Raw genomic sequence first — 21,250 nt, forward strand, 5'->3', positions numbered from 1 at the left:
CCGCTTTCTTTGATGTTTTTTTTTTTTTAATGATCTATGCATACAGCTGTCCCTTTATACCATAAGTTAAGTTTACCATAATTTTCTTAGACACTGTTGTAAGCCACGATATCAACTTGCACTCATCATACTCTGCCTGATCACGCTATCATCGTACTGGTCTGATGCCTTTAACTATGAGCTTCAACATGACAGATTTTGGTCTCTTCTGCCGGTGAAATCTCGACAACTGTAAAGAACGAGTCAGAAGTATGGAGGAAGGAGGAATCTTGTGCAAGTACTGTTCATAGACAACTGTTTCCAGTTGTTTCGAGGTCATAGGTGTTTCGTTAACTAAACCTAAACAACCGGACATATGTTGTCTACTTAGGAACATAAACGTGTCTTTCCGCTCCCCAGGGCGCGTATCCGCTTTCTGTGGGCTAGCTTATATAAACTAATCTAAGGAATTATGTGTTGCAACACAATTTCTGGCAGATTCCAAGGGAACCCGAGCTACTGGTCTCCAGATTGTAATGCGTTTCCATGCTGTGTTAATCATCTTCATGTTCAAAATGGAATAATGAAATTTGGATTTAGTGTTATAGGTATGTTGTAGCATAGGACCTCTCGAGGAATCTTGCAAAACATCCGTCGCGAAATAGCAATTTAAAATATTCCAACAACACCTCAAAGTTTTCAATGTCAAAGATACCGAAGGTCACGAGAAAATATTAATGTGATGAAAACAAGAAACGCGTTTTCAAAACGGCGTAACAAATTCCTATTCAATCTGTTTTCGATATCAAGAGTTTATTCTTGATAATCCCTTGTCGTTATTTATTGTCTGGCATATTTAGATTTGGAGCCTCGTGCAAAATGTGGATCAAATTTGATGACCCCAAAGAACCCACCACAAAGTTATCGACTCGGAATTAAAGACTTAGCCAGGATGATTTCCACCGCCGGGCCGACACAAATCCGTTTGAGTCCTTTGTTCTTTTGTTTAGCTCACTCGTGCCCTTTCAAGCTGTTATCCGATTTCTGGATGGTCCCGTGCACAAATGAGTAAACCCGTAACATGGTTACGTAATATTCAGCCCTGAAAGTAACAATTAGATTATGAGCTCGAGATTTCTATCACGCAAAGAAATCGAGAGCGAATAATCTAATTGTTTTAGTATAAATCCACTAGTCGTTCAAAACTTTATCTAAATCCTCTTCACAGACGCTTCGAAAACGTAAAGAAGCGGCCGTCATTTTGGCTATGGTCTTCCCGACCCCTTGGAATTTTCTCATCCAATTATTGCTCAAACGAAACCAGACATGATCTTATTACACATACTAATATTTCATTTACGTTTCTAGAGTTTGGGAGATTACACGGCAAGTCTAACGAAGCGTGAACTGTAGTGTTTTTCCCGGGAATCTGATGCCGAATTATTACGGTCAAAATTAGGCAATTTAATTTAAGCGCGACCGAGTTCTAATCCGTTTACTTTGTAAACTTGTTATTTTATACGGGCTGGGATCGGAAGCACCATGCAGCTAAAAGCTGAGAATTCTTGAATACGCATTTTGAATTATTTAGAAGGAACATTTCGTAATTGTCTCTGGCACCTCTTCGATTGTTGAAAAATTAGACATGTCCTGGAAAACCTTAAGCTTTAGTAGTTATGATTACGCCATAGTGTGATGTTTGCCACATTCATCATAATCTTACATAGTGAGTCTGTTATGTAATCTCCTGAAGAGATTGAATTGAGATTTACACGTGATGGCTTTTTGAAATCTTTTTGTTTTATGGTTTCATCAGATTAGCTTTTCCCCGTGGCTGACAGTCGCTTTTGCCATTTAACAGGAGTTCGGTGATGGGTTCTTGATGTATCATCAATGGCATCACGTTTTTGTATGATTACTCGATAATTTCAAAACCAAGAACCTCCAGCAATGGCTTCTGATTTTGGAAATGAGATGATAAAAGTGGCAGAGACAGAAATGCATTGCTATATGGAAAGGTTTGGCTTGTGATCTCTTCAAGTGATAAATCAATACACTCCCTAATGGTGGATTTCCACCGTCGCGTTAGTATTTTACGTCCGTCAACGGGCGTGAGTTTTAATGACGTTACCTGCACAAAATAAAATAGAACATTTATTTTACATAGGAAAGACCTCAAGCCCGCTGACAGACGTAAAATAGCGCGACAGTGGCTAGTGGAAGGGCGTAAAGCCATGTTTATTTTATGAAGAAATTTGAAAACAGTTTGTCTGTTTATCTTGTCACTAAAACACCCATGACTTCTAAACAACTGCAAACATTGGATAGTGTTTTAGTCAAATTCCCTTTTCTTTCAGATTTCGGACTCTAGACTCTGTAGAGAAACGGAAAAAACTTATAACTGGTCTTAAACTGGAATTGGACTTCACAAGATAGTAATGGATAAAAAACTGGAGAAAATACAAAACAGATTTATTTGCAAAGCAAAAGAGCACAAGTCTGAATGGCGAAAACTAAACAAAATGGACAACAGATTGCAAAAACGGTTTGCATGAAAACATTGTCTGTGATGGGTACAGAAGTGATCTTTTTTAAATTTTCTTTACTTGGCATGTAAATATTTTCATTGTGTTCCCGACCTTTTGTTTAAACAGGATTGCCAAGCATTACTAAAAATACCTTGACCTCACCCTTTTAATAGGCAGAGTATAATCTCTTTGGGTAAACATTCGGTGTTTCTTTCAAGTTGAAATCTGGGTTCCGGATGGGTGGTGTAAGGTCATTGACATCGACTTGCTGCAGAGTTGTCTCGAGTGTTTGTAAAAAGACCTAAAAAGGCAAACGTTTGTTTCAACAGCCGGCTTTTGACAGTGTAACAGTATGCCGCAGATTTCAAGCTTGCTGCGATTTAGTATGTTAAAAACATGAAGAATCAATCCAAGGTAAACGTCGAGGAACTCGAAGATCATCCCAAGTTTGAAAAGCATGCCAAAATAAACTCCCACTGTAGGGTTTTAGCACGAACTGGCGACGTGTTTTCGTGCAGTTGACCAGATCAGCGACTCTGCATGTCCACGTGGAAGCTTATATTACCAGCGTTACGCGTTGTGTAGGAGGCAGTGTGATTTGAAAATTACCCCCTACTTACCTAAAAGTCGAGGCTTGCAATGCAGCCATGTTCTTATATAAAATGTCCTGCAGAAAGCGTAGTTTAAGCCCTCGGAATGGCTCAGAGCCGGGTTGTTCAAAGTCCAATTGAGCAAACCCAGTGATCAACGAGAATTTTGATTTGAGTTTTACAACTTTGCGGTGAGATTTTCTGTTTATATCGTTTGTCCTTCAGATTGAGCTTGATTAATCTTGAAATACTAGCAACATAAGAAGTGAAACCATTTTTATACAGAAAAATGAATACTCCAACTTTTAATCCTGGGTTAGCTTTACCCACAACAAGGCAGACGACGAACTGACCTCCACGGCAAAAAAAGGAAAAGAAAAAGAAAAAGAAAAAAGAAAGAAAGAGAAACTAAAAGCACAAAGTAACTGTCCCAATTGTAATTTCCACCAAGAATACGTTTCTATTTTGCATTTTACTCAAAACTTGTCGTTTTGGTCGGACAGCAAATGAGGAAGGCGGAGATTTCACTTTAGTGAGTTAAGACGGAAGACTTGCCTGCCTTAACTTTACTCCGAATAACTGGCAACAAATTACGCTGAACCAAATCTTCTACACTCCACGGCATGCAAACATCACGATACGACGTCCTGTTGAAATTGGCTTATGCCTGAAGACATTTCCAGTTATTTAAAACATTGCGCGAAGAACATTTCCACATACGCTTTTTATTAGCGAGAATATAGTCATCGACGAACTTTGCAAAATGTTGGGCTTGCACGTGACTCTAATGCTCCCAACTGATTGGAGGATCAGACTAGGTATGAAGCAGTCGAAGGAATAACTTATACCTCGTTACGTTCGATGAAGCAATTCCACTCAGCTCTGTGAGTGGTCATCCGGTTGGAAATTTGTTTCTAATGAATCAAAATTGCACGCAGCGTTGACGAAATTGACCTTTCAGGATCTTCTGCTTCGAAGCAGTTGTATGCTCACAAAGTTCAATCTTCGGCTACTGTGGTTTGATGGTGTTATCACTGATTCCTGTCTCTTGTAAAAACAAGGCGTGGGAGTATAGGTGAAATGGGGTAAGGAGAGCATTTAAACTGTCCACCCCTTTGGATCCATTTGGCAGTATTGCTATTTTAAAAACGTGCGAGCATGTGAAAGAAAAACCGGATGGTACGCTATATGCTATACTCTTGGAGATTAGCACAGATTTCATCGGAAGTCAACTCGTCATAACAGATGATTATTCTATCTACTTGGCTTCTGATTTGACGAGCGTTTTGCAAAACTAATTGCAACATTCTAGAAGTCGGCATCGCAAATAGAATTTCAACTTGAAAACGCCAGAGGCAAGTGAGAGCAATTCTCTGTTAACTTTTCTGAGTAAAGGTCGCTTGGTGTATTAAGGGGGTTATCTCCCTGCTAATGACAGACTGTTTGGAACTTTGCACCATTTACGCCGTTTTCTGTGAGAACCCTTTCACGAGATTACTTTAATATGCTCGCCCGTATCGATGTCGTATGCATTAGAGTAGTCAAAGAACAATGGAATCTTCGGGTGTTTAATCTGTTCTTTTGAGTTGCCATTACACAGTGTTGATTGTTGACCTTTGAAAAGGGCTAAATTAATCACTTATTTGTATGCCAAACAAAATACTTGCAAGAGCGTGGGAAAAATTGCCGAGTCAAACGACCGTGACGCAGCTGATTCGTCTGTCTTTTATTTACAACTTGTGTCAAGGAAAATAATACAACACAATGTGTATAAATGTAAGAAAAATAACAGGAAAAGGATGTATAGACATGTGCTTTCCCTTCGCGTAATAACTCTTTCGTACTCTTCACAGATTTACGACTAAGTTCTCCTTAGTTTATTGTAATACAATCAAGCAGGCAAACTAGGAGAATGAATTCCCTGATCTGAAAATATAATTGAAGCCGGCTTAATTATTTTTAGCGGTGCCGGGTAATTGGTACCAGTGCTACCTTAACTATACATTGCCACCTTAACGATGAAAACAGTTATTTACAGGCAAATAGGTCAGTGACGATGCATTAGAAAATAGTATTCTTTGTAATCCTGCAGTCTTTGATATTGCCTCGAGGACTTAAAGGACCTCCACGTTAATACCGCCCGTTATTATTTCAAACTACGTCACAGTACTAACGTAAAGATTGATGTTGTTTCCGTTTTCTGAACATGACGTTTACATATTAGGGCAATATACCGAAGAAAGTAAAAAGAAAATTATCAGCAGCTTGAGCGCAATTAAAAGGTCAGCTTTTTGATTGCTGTGTCTCTAGTTTTGATAAGAATACCTTTGTATACTATGGACCATGAACTAAATTTTGTGTCTCTTCTAAGAGATCCCGTGCTCAACCGGAAGGCCTCCCTCGTCGTTAGAACTTCCTTGATCCTCTTCGACTTCGTTCTTCCTGACTTGCTTCAAGTAATGCTTGATCTTTTTCTTGGCTCTGAGAAGATCGGCTTCGATAAGGTGGTATTCGTAGCGACAGCATTTCTCGTAGAAAACTTTAAAAGGTTTACACTTTGGAAGCAGACGCTGGTTGATAGGGTGGCTACGACGGGTCCACACTGCTGTTTTCATTTGGTGAAAGTGCTTATCGGGAGAAATATGGTCCACATTGGACGTATAATCACACGTTTCTCCTATTTTGGCCACTTCTCGCCCTAGATTGCAGCATTTTTCCCTTCGAGTGAGTTTTACTTTGGGGGGCTTCTCGCTTTTTGTTTCCGATGTCGAACTCTCAGTGAGGCGAGCTTTCCCGGGCTTCGAAACAAAATCTGAAAACGGTACAAAATGACTTATGTTAAATCGAGAAAGAAGTAAAGGCGTATTGCGTATAAAAATTACCAACCTTCCTCACTCCTGTTTACGACAACTGCTCCGTTTATCAGAACGTTAAAGACCACCAGAAATAGAACGCAGTAAACTGAGAATTGCTTCATTTTTACGGTAGTATGGTTGGCGTACTATAAACTGCGTGAGTGTCCCGTGGCAAGAGGTTTTGTTTTGAAACTGCACCCGGTAAAACCAGTTCGATATGTTGACGTTATTGTTATGGTATTAGTCACTGTGCAAAAGCAAACAAAGTGTTAAATGCCATCACTTGTCATTCACCAACGAGAGTTAGCGTGATTGACAGCTGTAGACACAAAAGCAAGCGAGGACAATTGAGCGCACAATAGGCTTGTTTTGCTTCTAATTGGGCTATGTCGCCCCGAGGCGTCAGGGGTCTTTTTGTTTTTGCTTTCGAAAACGAAAGAACAGCTAGAAACCGAAAGCATATCACACCCTGGATTCTAGAAGATGCCAAAATGGCTCTCTCTCAGATTCAACCCATACAAAGGCTGTTGTGTGGTTGTCTTGTATCTGCTCATTAACACCTTGTTCCAGAAATCCGTGGGAATGTTTACTTTATGTGTATGGACTAATTAACGAAAGCTTCCAAAAGAGTGCTCTAGTTTGCCGGTTTACCGGAGAATGGAAATTATACCGTTTAATCCCGGAAAAATCTAAAAATGTCATTTCTTGTATTTGGCCCGTTTGAGAGGCTAAGCCCACACAAAGCAATTTGCGGGAGGTCACGATTCTGGGGTGTGTTTCATGGCTGAAATCGAATGCAATGTCTTAAAATTTGCCAGGCGCCGAAATGTCTACAAAACGTGACATTTATATTGCAGTGTTGGCATAAAGTTTAAAAGGGAACTTGTGTCTTTGTCGCGTACCGTTGAACACGAAGGCACATGCGCACAAAGCTTTACTGACTTTGATTGTTGGAGATAAAGATCTTGTATTTCCATTGTAGCCTCTTCCATCGTGTATACTTCATGTATAATCACTATTGTTCGTTTTTTCACAGCTCGAGTACTTGAAAGATTTAGGACTTCCGGAACAGAAGTATTTAAATATTTCAGCTAAAAGACCCTTTAAAATTCCGTTTTTATTTTGTTTTGTGTAAGCCTCAGCTGAATCCAGTGGTTTGTTGGAATGATCTTGGCAAGTTAAACTGATCAACTTAGTAAAATTTATCCGCCATCACTCTTGCTTGGAGAGCGAGGTAGGTCAGCTCACTTAACACGACCTACAATGGTTGACAAGTCCGGTGGAAGAGATGTCGAAAGTACTTGAAACCCTTGGTCTTGGACTGAAGCCATAATTAAGTGGATATGTTAGAGTACATAGTTCAAAATCAATATCTCCACAATCATATGGCATGTCGCCACCATTGTGCTGTTAATTAAATACCATTGTTATCTTTCTGTTTTCGTTCACGATGAAAGGGAAAAGCGCAGGAACTGTCTTTTAACTTTTGGTCCACGTAGTTGTTTTTTTTTACTTTAACAAAAGGTCCAACTCAGGTTCCTGCGTGTGGTGTTCGTCACGTACCCAATTCGTAAGGTAGATTAGCTTTACAGAAGAAGATAAACAAAATGGAGCAATCACACCTTGTGGAATTTCATCCCTCGAGGTCAAAACTGATTATTACTACCGATACAATTGTTTCCAGACTGTTCTCAAACAGCTCCACTGCCTGCAGATTTGTTTGCCACCTGCCTTTATACGCAAGTTGGAATCTTCAGCATGATCCCTTCACACACGGCATGATCACATGCCCGTGCACTGCTGTGCGTGGACCAAATTTGAATCGACTCAATTTTTAATGTATTCTGTGTTTACAAATTGAATGAGATTGTTTACCGTGTTTGCCGTGGCAAACAAGCCCCTTGATAGCAGTTATTTAGAAAGAGAAATAAAGCAGGCGGACGAATGTATCACTTACTCATTACGAAAGAATTCGGTCTATTTCGGGATGGCTGGAATTTGGGGTGCGGCGCTGTGGCTTTCTAGATGACTTTGCCTAAAGAATCCTCTCTAATTATTCAGGCGTTGATTATGAAATAAGTCGCTTGACAGGTCAAGAGTTTAAGCAACGACGCCTTCCATTGAAATTTTGAAAAATGACATTTTGTAATAAGCATGTTGTTTTGCATGAGTGCGCATGCATGAAAATGTTTTTAAACCCCAGGAGCCACCCCCTGATCCGCCTACTAGTTCCAGGTGATCATATGACAGGAGACCGGTGACCATATATTTTCCCGCCTTTTTTGACGCTCCGACGCTCGGCAACATTTAATTTCCGTCTGCCTGGGTAATCGAAATGAGATTTGTTTCTCTTTATCACTGTTTTGTTTGACCATATCAGACGAAACGCACACCGACGCAAGGAAAGAAACAACAGGCAAGATGTTTCTCAGAAAGAAACCTTTTTCTGAATTTAAATTTCTCTTTAGTTGGCACAGATTTGATAAGCTTGGTCAGAAGCGTATCACCTCGACGAGGTGATATGCTTCTGGCTTGGTTGAATGACGAGATAAATGGTAAAGACAGCTCCATGTTGAGGCAATTTCGACGCTGATCAAAGGTTTTAGAGAGCTCCCCCAAATAATTTAACAACTCAGGGAAGGCTTTTCTTACGACTTCTCCCGGTGAAACTGCGCCCGTACACTGCGCCATTTTGAAAGTGAAGGCAACCACAATTAAGAAATAGAAAACATGTACCATGTTTCTATCGAGTTATGGAAACACGAGTGGAAGTTTGGGAGAACGAGAAATGCTGTGGGAACACGAGCCGCAGGCAAGTGTTTCCACAGCTTTTTCGAGTTCTCCCAAACTTTCACGAGTGTTTCTATAACTCGATAGAAACACGGAGAACATGTTTACACGTTTACACGTTTACACGGTTTTCTGCAAATGTTGACACGACCCAATATGGGGAAAACTTAAAACGCGGGTGCATATCTCAGGGCGTCTGAATCCTTCACATTCTGCTCAGTAACACATCTTATCTGATATCTTTATAGTATTGTAGTCAAAATTTCTAATTTAATGCAATTTATGCAAATTGTTTAATATGGAATTCGCATTCACTCTGCATTCTCCAGTCTTATAGTTCACCACTAAATTTTCTCCGATTTCTATTGGTTTAAATTGATCGCGTGAGGCGATAATGTTCGTTATCAGCTCATAATGCCCCTCCGAGGAAATTACCCGTATGGATAGTACTCGTCCATGAGCATTTTTTTGTAAACAAGCGGGCTTATAAAAAATAGACAACATAAGTGGGGTTTTCAAATTTTATACTTGGCTTTAACGGCTTTCATCTAAAAAAAAAGAGTTGAAAATAATTAACCGCGCGGCCATGGGCCGAGCGCGGTTCATGTTCTACCCGGGGCTTATTTTTTGTTTTGTTGGTGACCAGACGCAGACCTCCGCCCGCCCAAATCTCGAATAACGCAACTTATGATCTTTGTTCGCCAAAGCTGTTAAAACATTACTGTACTGCAAATTTTATGAATATTCCACTTTTTATTTAGTAAAGAATATATCGCCTTTTTATGTTATTGACGCGCTTGATTTGAAGCGAGTATTGAATACATAAAAAAGCAATTGCATCATTCATGGAATGTGTCGACGTTGCAACTTTCTCTTGGGCAGCGTGTTGATTAATATCGTGCTTGTTTGAAACTTTTATTTCGCCAGGAGCGATAAACATTGATCTAACTGTAATTTTCCGAGTATTTTTCGTATTTTTAGACAAGAGAAGTGAATTGTCGCGCTGTTTTATTGAAACGAGTTCAGAGATCGCACGGAAAATTAACTATTCGCCAGCCAAGCGAAGAACGTGTCAGAACGTGCAAGGATTACGTCATGGGTAGGGAAATAACCACCATACTAAAGATAGCCGTGGATAACGTAATTGTTGAATTATTTGACTCGTGCGACTTCTTTGCTAGCCCTTTACTCAAGGAAAAAAGAACAACTAAATTTAATCCTGACTTTTAAGACAGAAAGCTGTTGTTAATATTGGTCGTATCCTCATGCCCATACGTATCCTGAAGAAAGTTCCAGATTAAGCTTACGTCATCGGAGATTTCACAATAGCTACGACTGATGGTGCAATAATACAGTTTGTGTTGATCGAGTGATGTGGTGTCTACAGTAATCAATGAATCATCCAGGACTGTTTTGGAATGTACACTGCATTGCGACTGTAGTGCTAAGATCTAACAGATCTTCTTGTTCAATATGATTTTTGAAGTGTCGCGCGGAAGAAATTTAGTGGTGAACAATAAAGACAGTGAAGTGTTGATGTCTCGAAACTATTGGTCTGATAGTTGCCCTTGGAAATTTGATGTTCTTAAAACTAATATTTGCCCGAGAATTAAGCGAAGCTTCCAGGGCAAATATGCTAGTTTTAAGAACATCAAATTTCCGCGGGGCAACTATCAGCCAATAGTTGCTCGACAGAAACACTCTATCGTTTACATAGACTATTAGTAAGACACGTAACAGACGCCAAGAGCGGAAAAACGCGCGATTGGGAAATCACGATTTGACTTGTTTATTCCAAACTGTTTGAAAAACAGCAAGTTTACTCCAATTGATTGGATCATTTTCATCAAGGTTTTATCATAGTTAAGAGAGGAAATGGTTAAGATCTAAGAAGCAAACAAACAGGCAAAGTTTTATGTTGGAAGGTCCTTGATCCTGCACATATTTTGTGTTTTGCTCATTGGCTATGCATGAATTACATGCTTGCAATGTTTCCATTGGTTGGTTGCACAAGCACACACAACCAACTTTTGTATTTTGCCAGTTTTTTTTCGCAGACCCAGCCCTTAAAACAGCCAACAAAAACAGACAACAAAGAACTTTGCCAGGTTTCATAACCATTTCCCTCTATTAACCATGGTTTTATCTCCCAATGGAAGAACTTGAAAGGGAACACTTCCATGGAGCCAGCGCTGCAGCCAGCGCTGCAGCCCCAGGGGAGATCCTAGATGGAATCGTCCCCATGAAAGCCTCCATGGACAACGTTACTACCCTACCCTCTGCCGACTCAACGAGTTCTTCACCTGACGCTTCATGACGGCTAGCCTACGTGTAGCTGTACCCACCCCCCCCCCTGAGGAAAAACGTTTTTCCTCAGGGGATGGGTACGGCTACACTAGGCTACATGATGGCCAATCCCAAGAGGGCCGTTTAAGTCCCAAATGTATTCCTGCTGGGTCTGTTGTGTGCTCTATCCTTTGCGGGTACATGAAACCTGCTCAACCGACTCAACTAGCTCTTCCTTCTCCTGATGCCGAATGACGGCCAAGCTAAGAAAGCAGGTCAATTTCCAAATTCAATTAAGACTGTTAAAAGCTCTAGATCCCTAATTATGTCTTCTTGGAAGCGCTGGGGGTAGGGGGTTGAGGGGAATGGGGTGGTGTACTTGTCACCTCTCGCCGGCGGATCACTGAGAAACTTAGTCCTCACGCTTAATCAGCATAGAAACCGACCCCTGAGGGCTGACTCGCGATTTTGGACTACTAGTGCTTTATGCTGCATAACAGAGCGAGATACTGTATACGTGGACGTGATTTCACCCTCAAAGAAATGTAGACGATAAATATAAATCCACTAATAGTACCTCCACCTTTTCCAGTTCACGAAACGTACCTCATTTGAACTTCGTAAAATAGCAATAAGGGCGCGAAAAATTAGCCTGATCGGCAGTCATTACGTCCAGTTTTACGTCTTTTTGATAATGCTGGCAAGTTTTTCGACGATGTTTTTACCCAGCGGAGTCTGGGGAGATTGCAAGACTACTCGAGGTATGGGGGTGGCCGGAGTGGACGGGGGGAGGGAGGGAGAAAGGGAGGAACGTTGATCACGGACAAAGCAGCTTCAAGATCGGGTCGAAAGAGTGAGCATAGATAGCTGGCCCTGCGACCAAAAGCACAGCATGTCTCAATGGAATTTAGATCGAATTGTTTGTCAAGAAACTTGCTTTCATCCTTCGTTGTTTTCAAGAAAACATTTATGTACATGTTAACATAAATACGAAATGTAAACCTCCCTTCGCTATCAACGAAGTCTTAATTTTTTTCCCTCTCTTTTGCTTTAATCAGGTGGTCTGCCTAGTATGGGGACTTTGTCTCTTTTGCTGACCATCCTTGTGACTATTTTATTCTTTTATTGCTTGTATTTTCCATGTTATCTTCGCCATTAAATTGTAATAAGTAAATAAATAAATAAATAAATCAAAAATTGCTCGTTTAAAACTGAAATAGCTTCTACAGATTTTTACAACAGTTTGCTTTTTGCGTCTGGAATCTCCATGAGTTGTTTGGTATAATTTTCAGGTAATTTGAGGACAAAAACAGCTTGTCACGAAAATCTACTCTTCCAGCTCCAAATGCTTATATGTATTCCCTCGGTTATACTCGTGAAGCCCTTATCTCTTGTTTTCCATTTGTCGTTGGTTATATAAGTTGTTACGATCATTTTTCTGCAATATATCCATATTTTAGATCTTTTCAAAAAACGTATTATTAGTTTTCTGACGGTATAAACTATAGAGTTGGTTAATTTTTCAATATATATCAGATTAAAAACCGAGCAGCTTTCTTGAAAATGTACGTACAAAAGGTACACCATGTACACCACTTTGCCTTTGATAGCACGGTTTGATAGGTTTCTCCAACTGACTTCTAGATCATATCCATCTTAAATATGTTAAAAGAATGTCTCTGCACTCAACAGCACGCTTTATGATTTTATACCGTTAAAAACAGAACGAGAAATAATAATCAAAAGGCACTATTAGAATTTAACTCCCTCCTAAAAGGCGAATACTGCCTGTCAATAATTATCTAATTCTACGTTAATAATATTTATTGTGGCAGCTGCAGAAATATGCACCCCCTTCGTGACAAGAATAAAATTAAGGCAGCCTTTCCCCTTTCTTCGTCTAAAGGGCTGTAAAATGACAGCTATCCCTTTTCTTCTCAACCACGCTGAGTTAGTGTGCTTAATGGGCACTCGTATAATGTAGTCCATCACCCGGCTCAAATGTTAGCTTCTGTTGTCAATGTATTCATTCTGTTATGCTAAACAAATGATGAAATTTGAGACGCAATACAGCTGCTCTCCGCCGCTCTGTCGAGTCCGTTCTATGTTCCTCCCCCCTCCCCACCAGCTCCTTTCCCAAACGGCGGCTAGTCATCTATCTCCATCTAAAAGTCATAACATGGCTTTTTACTTGTGTTTTGCACCATCCTCATCTCTTTATTCACAATTACGAACAAATCCTCAGTACAACTTTATGATTTACCAAGAAGGAATTTTATAATCGCTTTTACTCCTACAAAAGCACGTAAGGCGTCAACATACTTATAGACTAAACTGAGCGTAGCTCTTAGATGAAAACAGCTTTCGGAAAATCTCAACCGTATCGGTTTTACTTTTTTCTTGTTAAGTTCAAGGAACTACATCACGACTTGCGCATCTTGAAAAGTTTCGCCTAAATTTTTCAAGTTCGTCATTTGTAATCCGTGTCAATCTTGTCTATCCTTCCCTCTTCCTTTATGGTTTATTAGTATCTCTTTGATTTCTTCCGTCATAGGAACCTACTATTTTAAAGTTTCCTTCAATCTAAAGGTAATTCTGTACGCGGCCAAAATAATTTAAAATACAGTGACTGAGCTCCTTTAAAGGTATGATATAGTTCCACAAGAGTTTACTCGATCAACAGCAAAGTGCTCGTCTGATTGTGTCCTTCACTGCCTGTTTTACATCGTCAATTTTCCAGCAGTAGAGAAGTGGGTTTAATGACGGGTTTAAGAAAACTAAAGTGGATGTATAACTGCCAGCGACTAAAAGTAACGAAGATGGCTCAGTGAAAATGGTCAAAGTTACCGTTATTGCATGTGGTAGATAACAAGCGACTAACGTGAACTGCAACCACAGTGCACTGGACAGTACTTTTTTGTATCGCGCTATGTTCAGTTGATTTGTTTTGCTCGGTTGCTGAACATGGTCCTGTGTTTGATGTCGCTGATGACGAAGGGTGAAGAAGATCTTCGTGTAACAGAAGATCGAGGTTGCTGTACACAGTGAAGCAACTATAATGGCGTACCCTAAGGCTACTGGGGAAATTTAAAAATGCCTGACCGTTGAAAAGACCGTGGACACAGTCCAAAAGGAAACAATGACCAAGAAGGCACGCTTCAAAGTTACAACTTGTCTGTATCTCAGTCCTTACGACAGGGCGAGAAGTCTGTCCACGCTAATCGCAGTCAGTGTCAACGAAGAAATCGTACACAAAATAATTCCTGCTGCAGGCTGCAACTGCTCTATGGCGACAAATCTTCCAATGCCCATTCATTGCAGTCACCCACTGAGCAACAAAGAGGGGCTGTGGAATAACTCCAGTACATAGATCAGTAACTGCAAGGCTGCGAAGCAAAAGTTTGGACGGCGGATGAAGTGAAGACTCCTTGCGAAGAGCAAAGCAGATCAGAGTATTTCCAAGAAATGCAGTGACGGACGGAGAAGAGTTTAAAACTGAGACTAATGTGTACTGGCCATGTATTCCAGCAGTTAAATCTGGTGGGCAGTAGACTTGTTCAAGCGTCGTGGCAAATAAGGTCTGGTTTTCGTCTTTAGAAACGTTTGCTGTAGCCATTACTCTGCAATATGACTAGCTGTATGTAGGCGCTAGCTACTGCTCTGAGCTAGAATGCCTTGATTAAAATTCATGCTTTTTAATTGTCAAAAATGTCATCCATGAGCTATCTGATTTAGAAAAACAATTTAACTAGCCGCCCGAGCAGATGGTTTTACTGCCAAAGACAGACTTTCTACAGTTTAGCACTATTTAGTTTTGATAAACATCGAAATAAGGGCAAAAATACAAATTTATAATCCCAACTATTGGACTCAAACCTCTTACTTTCGTACCTCCTGAGCACAAAGTATGAGTTAAGTTATTTCTTGAAAGAGGAAATTTAAGGAAACAAATTCTAATAGGGATTGATATCATGAACAGTTCAAGACAGAACAGTTTGACTTTTGTTTTAATTCTAGGAGATGATATCTTAACTTGACAGTTCTGTTCATATTTTTTCCGTGACTTTTCAAGCTATCAGAAAAATGGAATTAATGGTCGCGCATTTAATGAGTAAAACTGTTGATCAAAAAAAATGGCATCTATTTTCTGATTTTCAGTCTCATGTCAGTCTATCATTGCAGGTTTTTCGCGAGGAGCTACAGGTATCTTACCAAATTTATTTAGTTTCAGCGAAGCTACCCCACTTCACATGATATGAACCCTAGCGAGAAGGGAGAGGTCGGCAAGACTTAAAGCTGCATTTCAGAGAACGCCATTGCTAACTTCGATGTTCTCAAGAAAGGGGCATATTAATATTAGGAAAGACCTCATTATTTGGAATTAAGTTCTCCATCTGCCCTTTCTATCAACGTTTTTCAGCATTTAAGGACGGTGCCTACTTTTGTTAGTGCGCACATGTTCTGCGCATCACGCAAGCATGGTTTAAGTGCCACGCGCGCGCTGGGTTGACAGTGAAGCAATCAACTACGCTACCAAGTACACGACTAAAATGAAAGCAAAGTTTTCCTACTGTGACCAAATCAAGTTTAATAAACCTGTACTTAAACCAGGAATACCAGACTAGCAGCGTATCGCTAACCACTAACTGTTAACGTCTTCAAGCTGAAAAACTAGCCGTTATCTGTCGAAAATTATACTGAAATCCAATTGTAAACATGTACCTGCACATGGCGTAGTGCGCGCGCGAAACAAGCATGAGATACGCCATTGTTTTACTTACTAGGGAGGTGACAGGAAAAAATGTTACGGGCACCGTAAAAGTTTTCAAAAAAGATCAATAACTTTAAAAAACGCGCGGTTACCCCTACATTTTATGTTATGAAATGGAAGTGGTAAGCCTATTCAACACGTGATTAGTTTCTGATTGTGAGCAAAAGGTATTTAGACTGTATTTTAGCTGAACCAGAGGAAGGTTGTCAGAGACGCTAAAAACGCTGTGGCAACGATTTTGTTATTAAAAACATACCAAAAATGGTTTTTATGTTACCATTTACCATGTAGTTTTAAGATCTTTATAAATGTGTTTGTTTTTCTGTATATAAAGGCGAATTCTAACTACATCTGTGAAGAAATATCCTTTCCTTCTTTTTTCAGAAAAATGCTGATGTCAGCATTTTTGTTGAGAAAAAAAATGCGTGGCTTCCCCAATTTTTCTTTGTGGATGCCAATAACCTTTACAAAGATCTACTTTTTCCGCGTGGTCCTAACCTGGCGCAAAAACCTCTGTATTTAGTAGGCACCGTCCTCAAGTGGTTGTTTCGTTTAGGTCGAAGATTCAAATTAATTTCGTGCAATTCATTGATGTGTTTTTCGTTGAAAATGACAGCTACATTCTTATCTTTTTGTAAGAATACATTTTACAAGTGTCGAACCTGAAATTTGCGAAATTTTAAGAATATTTCAAGATAAACCCTAGGCCGAGACTTTGCAAAGAATATACTTTTGTGTGTTGAACAGTTGTAAATACATTGCATTAATATGTTTCTAACCGAACCGTATAAAATTCGTCCTCTCTCTAGACCGCAAAACTTGCCAAAAACCAACAAAAACAGCCCTGCAGCCGTATGTTCGATGCTCAGTATACTGAACGTAAGGAGTTATGTGTGTCATACACACTTGTAGTTGACACCCCAATACATTCTAAGACAGAAATGTCGTACGCTATAATCTAAGAATGTTGACAGGAGTATTGTCAGCCTAAAATCGGCAGAAAAATAAGAATGCTAAGTCTACGCCGGAAAAACCATATTTTAATAAATAAAAGAGTGTACTTTGCCAGAGCTAGTATATAGTTTCCGCAGCTTTTATCTTTCCTTGTTCATAAACAACTGGCAACTCTCATTTCATTCAAGCTGAAAAACAGATCTTTGTTTAATTTACTCTTCAATTCAACATTTGCTGTCTATATACTCTCCCGGGGTGGAGTTCTCCCAGAAAAATTGTGTGGGGGGTACGTACGTGCGGCCCGCTTCCCAAAACCCTTACTCTATTGTTAAATACCAAAATCTGCAATTGTCCCAACTCTTTTATGATCTGACCAAAAATTCGAAACCCTATCTAAGACGTGACACTTAAATCAATACACTGTTTCAGACCTGCCTTGTAATGAAAAAGTAGCTTTTTCTGAAAAAACATACCGGATTCAAGACTAGAGTGCACTGGAAAACCATACCTTATTTGAGACCAAAATTGCTCAAAAAACATACCCTTTGGGGCCGCATATATTTATACAGCCCATTTTAAGGAGTACCCCGCTCCCACCCCCACCCCCGGGCTATATACCCAACATTAGAGCAAAGAAAGCACGAGTGGACATCTACTTTAATTCCCATTTACGAACAGTTGGAAATTCTAAAGAACCTACTTCCTGGGCGCCCAATTAACAACTTATACTTGATGCTATCTTTGTTCGTATATATTGAAAGTGAAGAAAGATCATCGCAGTAAATTTTCCAACTTAAGCAACTGGAAAGAAGAAGCCTGAAAAAATCAGGGCTTCAACGGGATTCGAACCCGTGACCTCCGCGAATACCGGTGCGATTGCTTAAACTGGATTGCTTAAATTGGAAAATTGTTTGCGATGATCATTCTTCACTTTCATCTACAACCGCAGTTCAAATATGAATTATTTCATATATACTCTCATATATACTTTGTTCATATTCATAGATGCATTAGATATCGAAGGTTTTAGATGTGCAAATTTGCTAATAGAGTTTGAATTCAGCTTAAATAACTCGTCAAATTAAAGCAAAAGATGGAAATCCTGAACGAAAAATTCAAACTAATTTTTCTCGTGCATGCGCTACACAGTAACAGTTCCGTCAATGGTAAAATTTAAAAACGTTCTAAAAATATAGAAAAACACAGACATACACAAGCTTTCGACTGCCTAAACGATAGTCTTTTCTTGCATTTTTTTTCAGTGTTGGGTATCCTTTATTTCTTGGAAAAGGTCAAAGTTCTGCCAGTTTTATGAGACAGTTAAAGCTTTTACGAATTTGAGAGTCTTTAAATGCTTGTTCACAGATGTTGCCCATTTGCACACGTCCTCTCGGGGGTGGTGCGGTGTGAGTTGTTGCGTACCTGTCACCTCTCGCGCCTCAAGCGTTTATCTTAGACCTTCGGGTCACTAAGAAACTCTGCCTCACTCATACTCAACAGGGAGACCGATTTATCACGGCTGACTCGTGAAGTTGGACCACTAGGGCCTTAAGCTAAACAAGAGAGCGAGATACCAGCTGTAAATGTGGACGTGATATCACCCTCGTACACTATTTACTATACATATAAAGCCACCATTATTAGCACCTCCACCTTTTACAGCTCACGAAATGTACCTCATTTGAACCTCGTAAAATAAGAGCGCGAAATAACCAACCCCATTGCGTCTAGTTATACGATTTTAGGTAATGTTGTTGGCGATTTTTGACGATTTCTTTGCCCGGCGGAGTCTTGAGAGAATACAAGACTACTCGGGATACGAGGGACACCGCAGTGGGTCAGCCCGGCGGCCAGACGCACAAATAAATCAAACACATTTATGCACAGCATCTCTCAATGGAATGTCTGTCGAGAAACTTGCTTTCATTCTTACTTAAGTAATTTAATTTACGTGAATAAGAGAAGTAATGAACAGTTACCAAAGTCAAAGAAAGGGACAAAGTGGACACCAAACCAAAGAGATGATTGGCGCTGTTGGACCAGGAAGAGCAGGCCTTCGCCAGTCAGGCTCCCACTACTGGGTGTCACATCACACGAAGCCCCTAAGGTGCCCGTAAAATGGTAGTTGGTGAGTTGCATTTCTAGGAGAAGAAGAGGCACTGAGCAGCAGCAGCAGCAGCTGCAGCAGCTGGTCTTGCTATTGAAACAATGTGCTTAGAGTTAGAGGAGTAGTCCTAGCCCAGAGTGCTTTCCTTGCCTGCCCTGCTGGGTGCCGCTCTGGATCAGCTTGCTTATACGACCCTTTTCTGCCTTTTTCCAACTCCCATCACTGATCTTAAGCAGTGGGGCCTTATCGAGGATGAAACCTACTAAGTCTGCTAATTGCCGTGCAGTCTTCGAGCGTATACCGTGGCTAACTTCACGAGCTCAATCAAGTGCTCAAATTTAAGCCCTTACAGAGACCAGAAAAACTCAGTGCTCATTGGCGAGTGCACGTGCGGAACAGGCATGGGGACAAGCCCACTAACATCAAGTGCCGCCCTGTTGGAGTCCTTCTTTCTCTGATGTCATCACGAGCCACCATCTTTCATCCTAAGTTACTCACCACCACCCCTGACTGGCATGTCTCGGTTGACCATTTTGAACCCATGGTGCTGCCTGCACACAGTGCCATTACCATGCAACATTCGGCCAGGTATCATTACATGGTCAGACTTAACCGATCGTGTGTTTCTGATATTTGTAGTACTCTGGGAAAAAGAGGGAAGTTTGAGTTTTCACACGAACTCAAACTAACCAAGTACGTCACCCTCTCAGCTGATTGTGAGAATAGAGGCTGGCCTTGAAGTGTGCTGGCCATCGAGATCATTGATCTACGATGATCCTTCTCTCTAGCCTCGGCATTGCCAAGATCCATCAAGGTATTGTTATCAAGGCTATTCAGAGTGAAGTGTAAGCTGCCAACGCTAGCTGCCACGTGCCTCTTCTTCTCCTAGAAATGCAACTCACCAGGCAAACGAATTGATTTACCAAGAGAAATGAGAAAAAAGATCGAACGTAACGGGTATTCTTGAACGTGTATCCGGAATTACGCAATTTGTAGGTAACTTTGTCACGAGGTCCAACTTCGATTCTTTGGACAAAGCGGGTTCATCTTTCCACAGCTTACATCTCTGCAACTGCTCCACTGTAGTTACTTTTGACATACTTGAGTTTTCCAGTAAAGCCTGAAAAACTGGAAAACGAGATAACACATCAAAAACCTCACACGACGAACACATCACCCGATCATATGTGTGGAGACATTCTTATTTCCTTGAGAATTAGCCCTATGGTAAACGCGACCAAGGTTAAAACTGAACTGATTCCAAACATGTCTTACTGCATGACGAAAACAGTGTTTTGCCTAAAACAAGAGATGATGAAAATAGGTTGCTACATCACAATGAAAAATCACTCAGAAAAATTAAGATTTCACAGCCGAAAAAAGAAATTTGGATCAGCGCGTTCCAAGACGTATTCACGGTCTGGACAGAAATCTCCGCCCTTACTACTGTCGGATATTTCGTCATCAGGTATGAGTTTTGTTATTTTTTCCAGCTGTTCTAAGATTTAACTTCGGCCCAGTCATACGCTGTGTTTCATATGCGTCGAACACAACTTTAATCCTTTAAACTCGCTAAAATCGTTTCAAATAAGTACAATTTCCACTCAAGTAATAATGCGCCTGTCACTAGAAACCCCACCCCTCCACCATAGAGGGAGCAAAAATTAAAAGAGAACATTGACCACACAGACAACTACGTTAAGATAATACTACACATGCGTATAGAGGGCTATGCGTGGCTATAGAGTGCTATGTTCCACATGTCTCGCTATGTAGGACTGTATTTCCAGTAACAAGTGCATAAAGCGTACCAGTAACTAAGCAGGATGATTCTATGATCTATTACCATGTAGTCGAAATCAAGTATCAGCAGCGATGTTTCTGCGGTTTGGGTCTCACTCGACGCGACTTAAATGCGTCGTCTCAGTTAGACCTTACTTTATTCAGAGAGGTAATTTTCTTGCGAATTCATTTTACCATTTCCTCGAAGGGGGAAAACGTGCTTCAACTGGCGTACATTAATTTTACCACAATCCGACGGTGGTGTGCGCTCCTGACCAAACCAGTCGCAGTTTGAAACGTTGGCCAACTTGTGAGTTATATACTTGATGAGCAACACGTTTTTTAACAATTAGATGATCAATCACCCACTTTTCAACCCACCGCGCATTTATCGTAGGTATATTAGGCGGTATTAGTGATTCTCACAATCCGATTATTGAGTAATAAACGAATACATTAACAGGTCGGAATAAGAGTGAGGTGTTTTGGAGTGTTACTGATAATTTTTTTTTTTCACTTTAAACTGCCTCCAGACGTGGACTAAACTCTGGTTTCGGAGTAGCCTAGGATATATTTGAGTTGTTTAAATTATCACTTTTAAAAAATTA

The 21,250-nt window shown here is 40.3% G+C and overlaps 1 protein-coding gene across 1 annotated transcript; it reads right to left on the minus strand.

The window, feature by feature from the left end:
- Nucleotides 1-115: 115 nt before the first annotated feature.
- LOC145489898 (uncharacterized) lies at nt 116-12,176 on the minus strand. The gene is made up of 2 exons (XM_081468978.1): nt 5,984-12,176; nt 116-5,909 (listed from the first exon to the last, which is right to left on the minus strand). Exons 1-2 carry the CDS (start codon nt 6,072-6,074, stop codon nt 5,464-5,466), a joined length of 537 nt encoding a protein of 178 aa, XP_081325104.1. The 5' UTR covers nt 6,075-12,176; the 3' UTR covers nt 116-5,463.
- Nucleotides 12,177-21,250: the final 9,074 nt, after the last annotated feature.

The sequence above is a fragment of the Orbicella franksi genome, chromosome 6 (assembly GCF_964199315.1).
Source record: "Orbicella franksi chromosome 6, jaOrbFran1.1, whole genome shotgun sequence".
In the NCBI taxonomy this organism is placed as follows: Eukaryota; Metazoa; Cnidaria; class Anthozoa; order Scleractinia; family Merulinidae; genus Orbicella; species Orbicella franksi.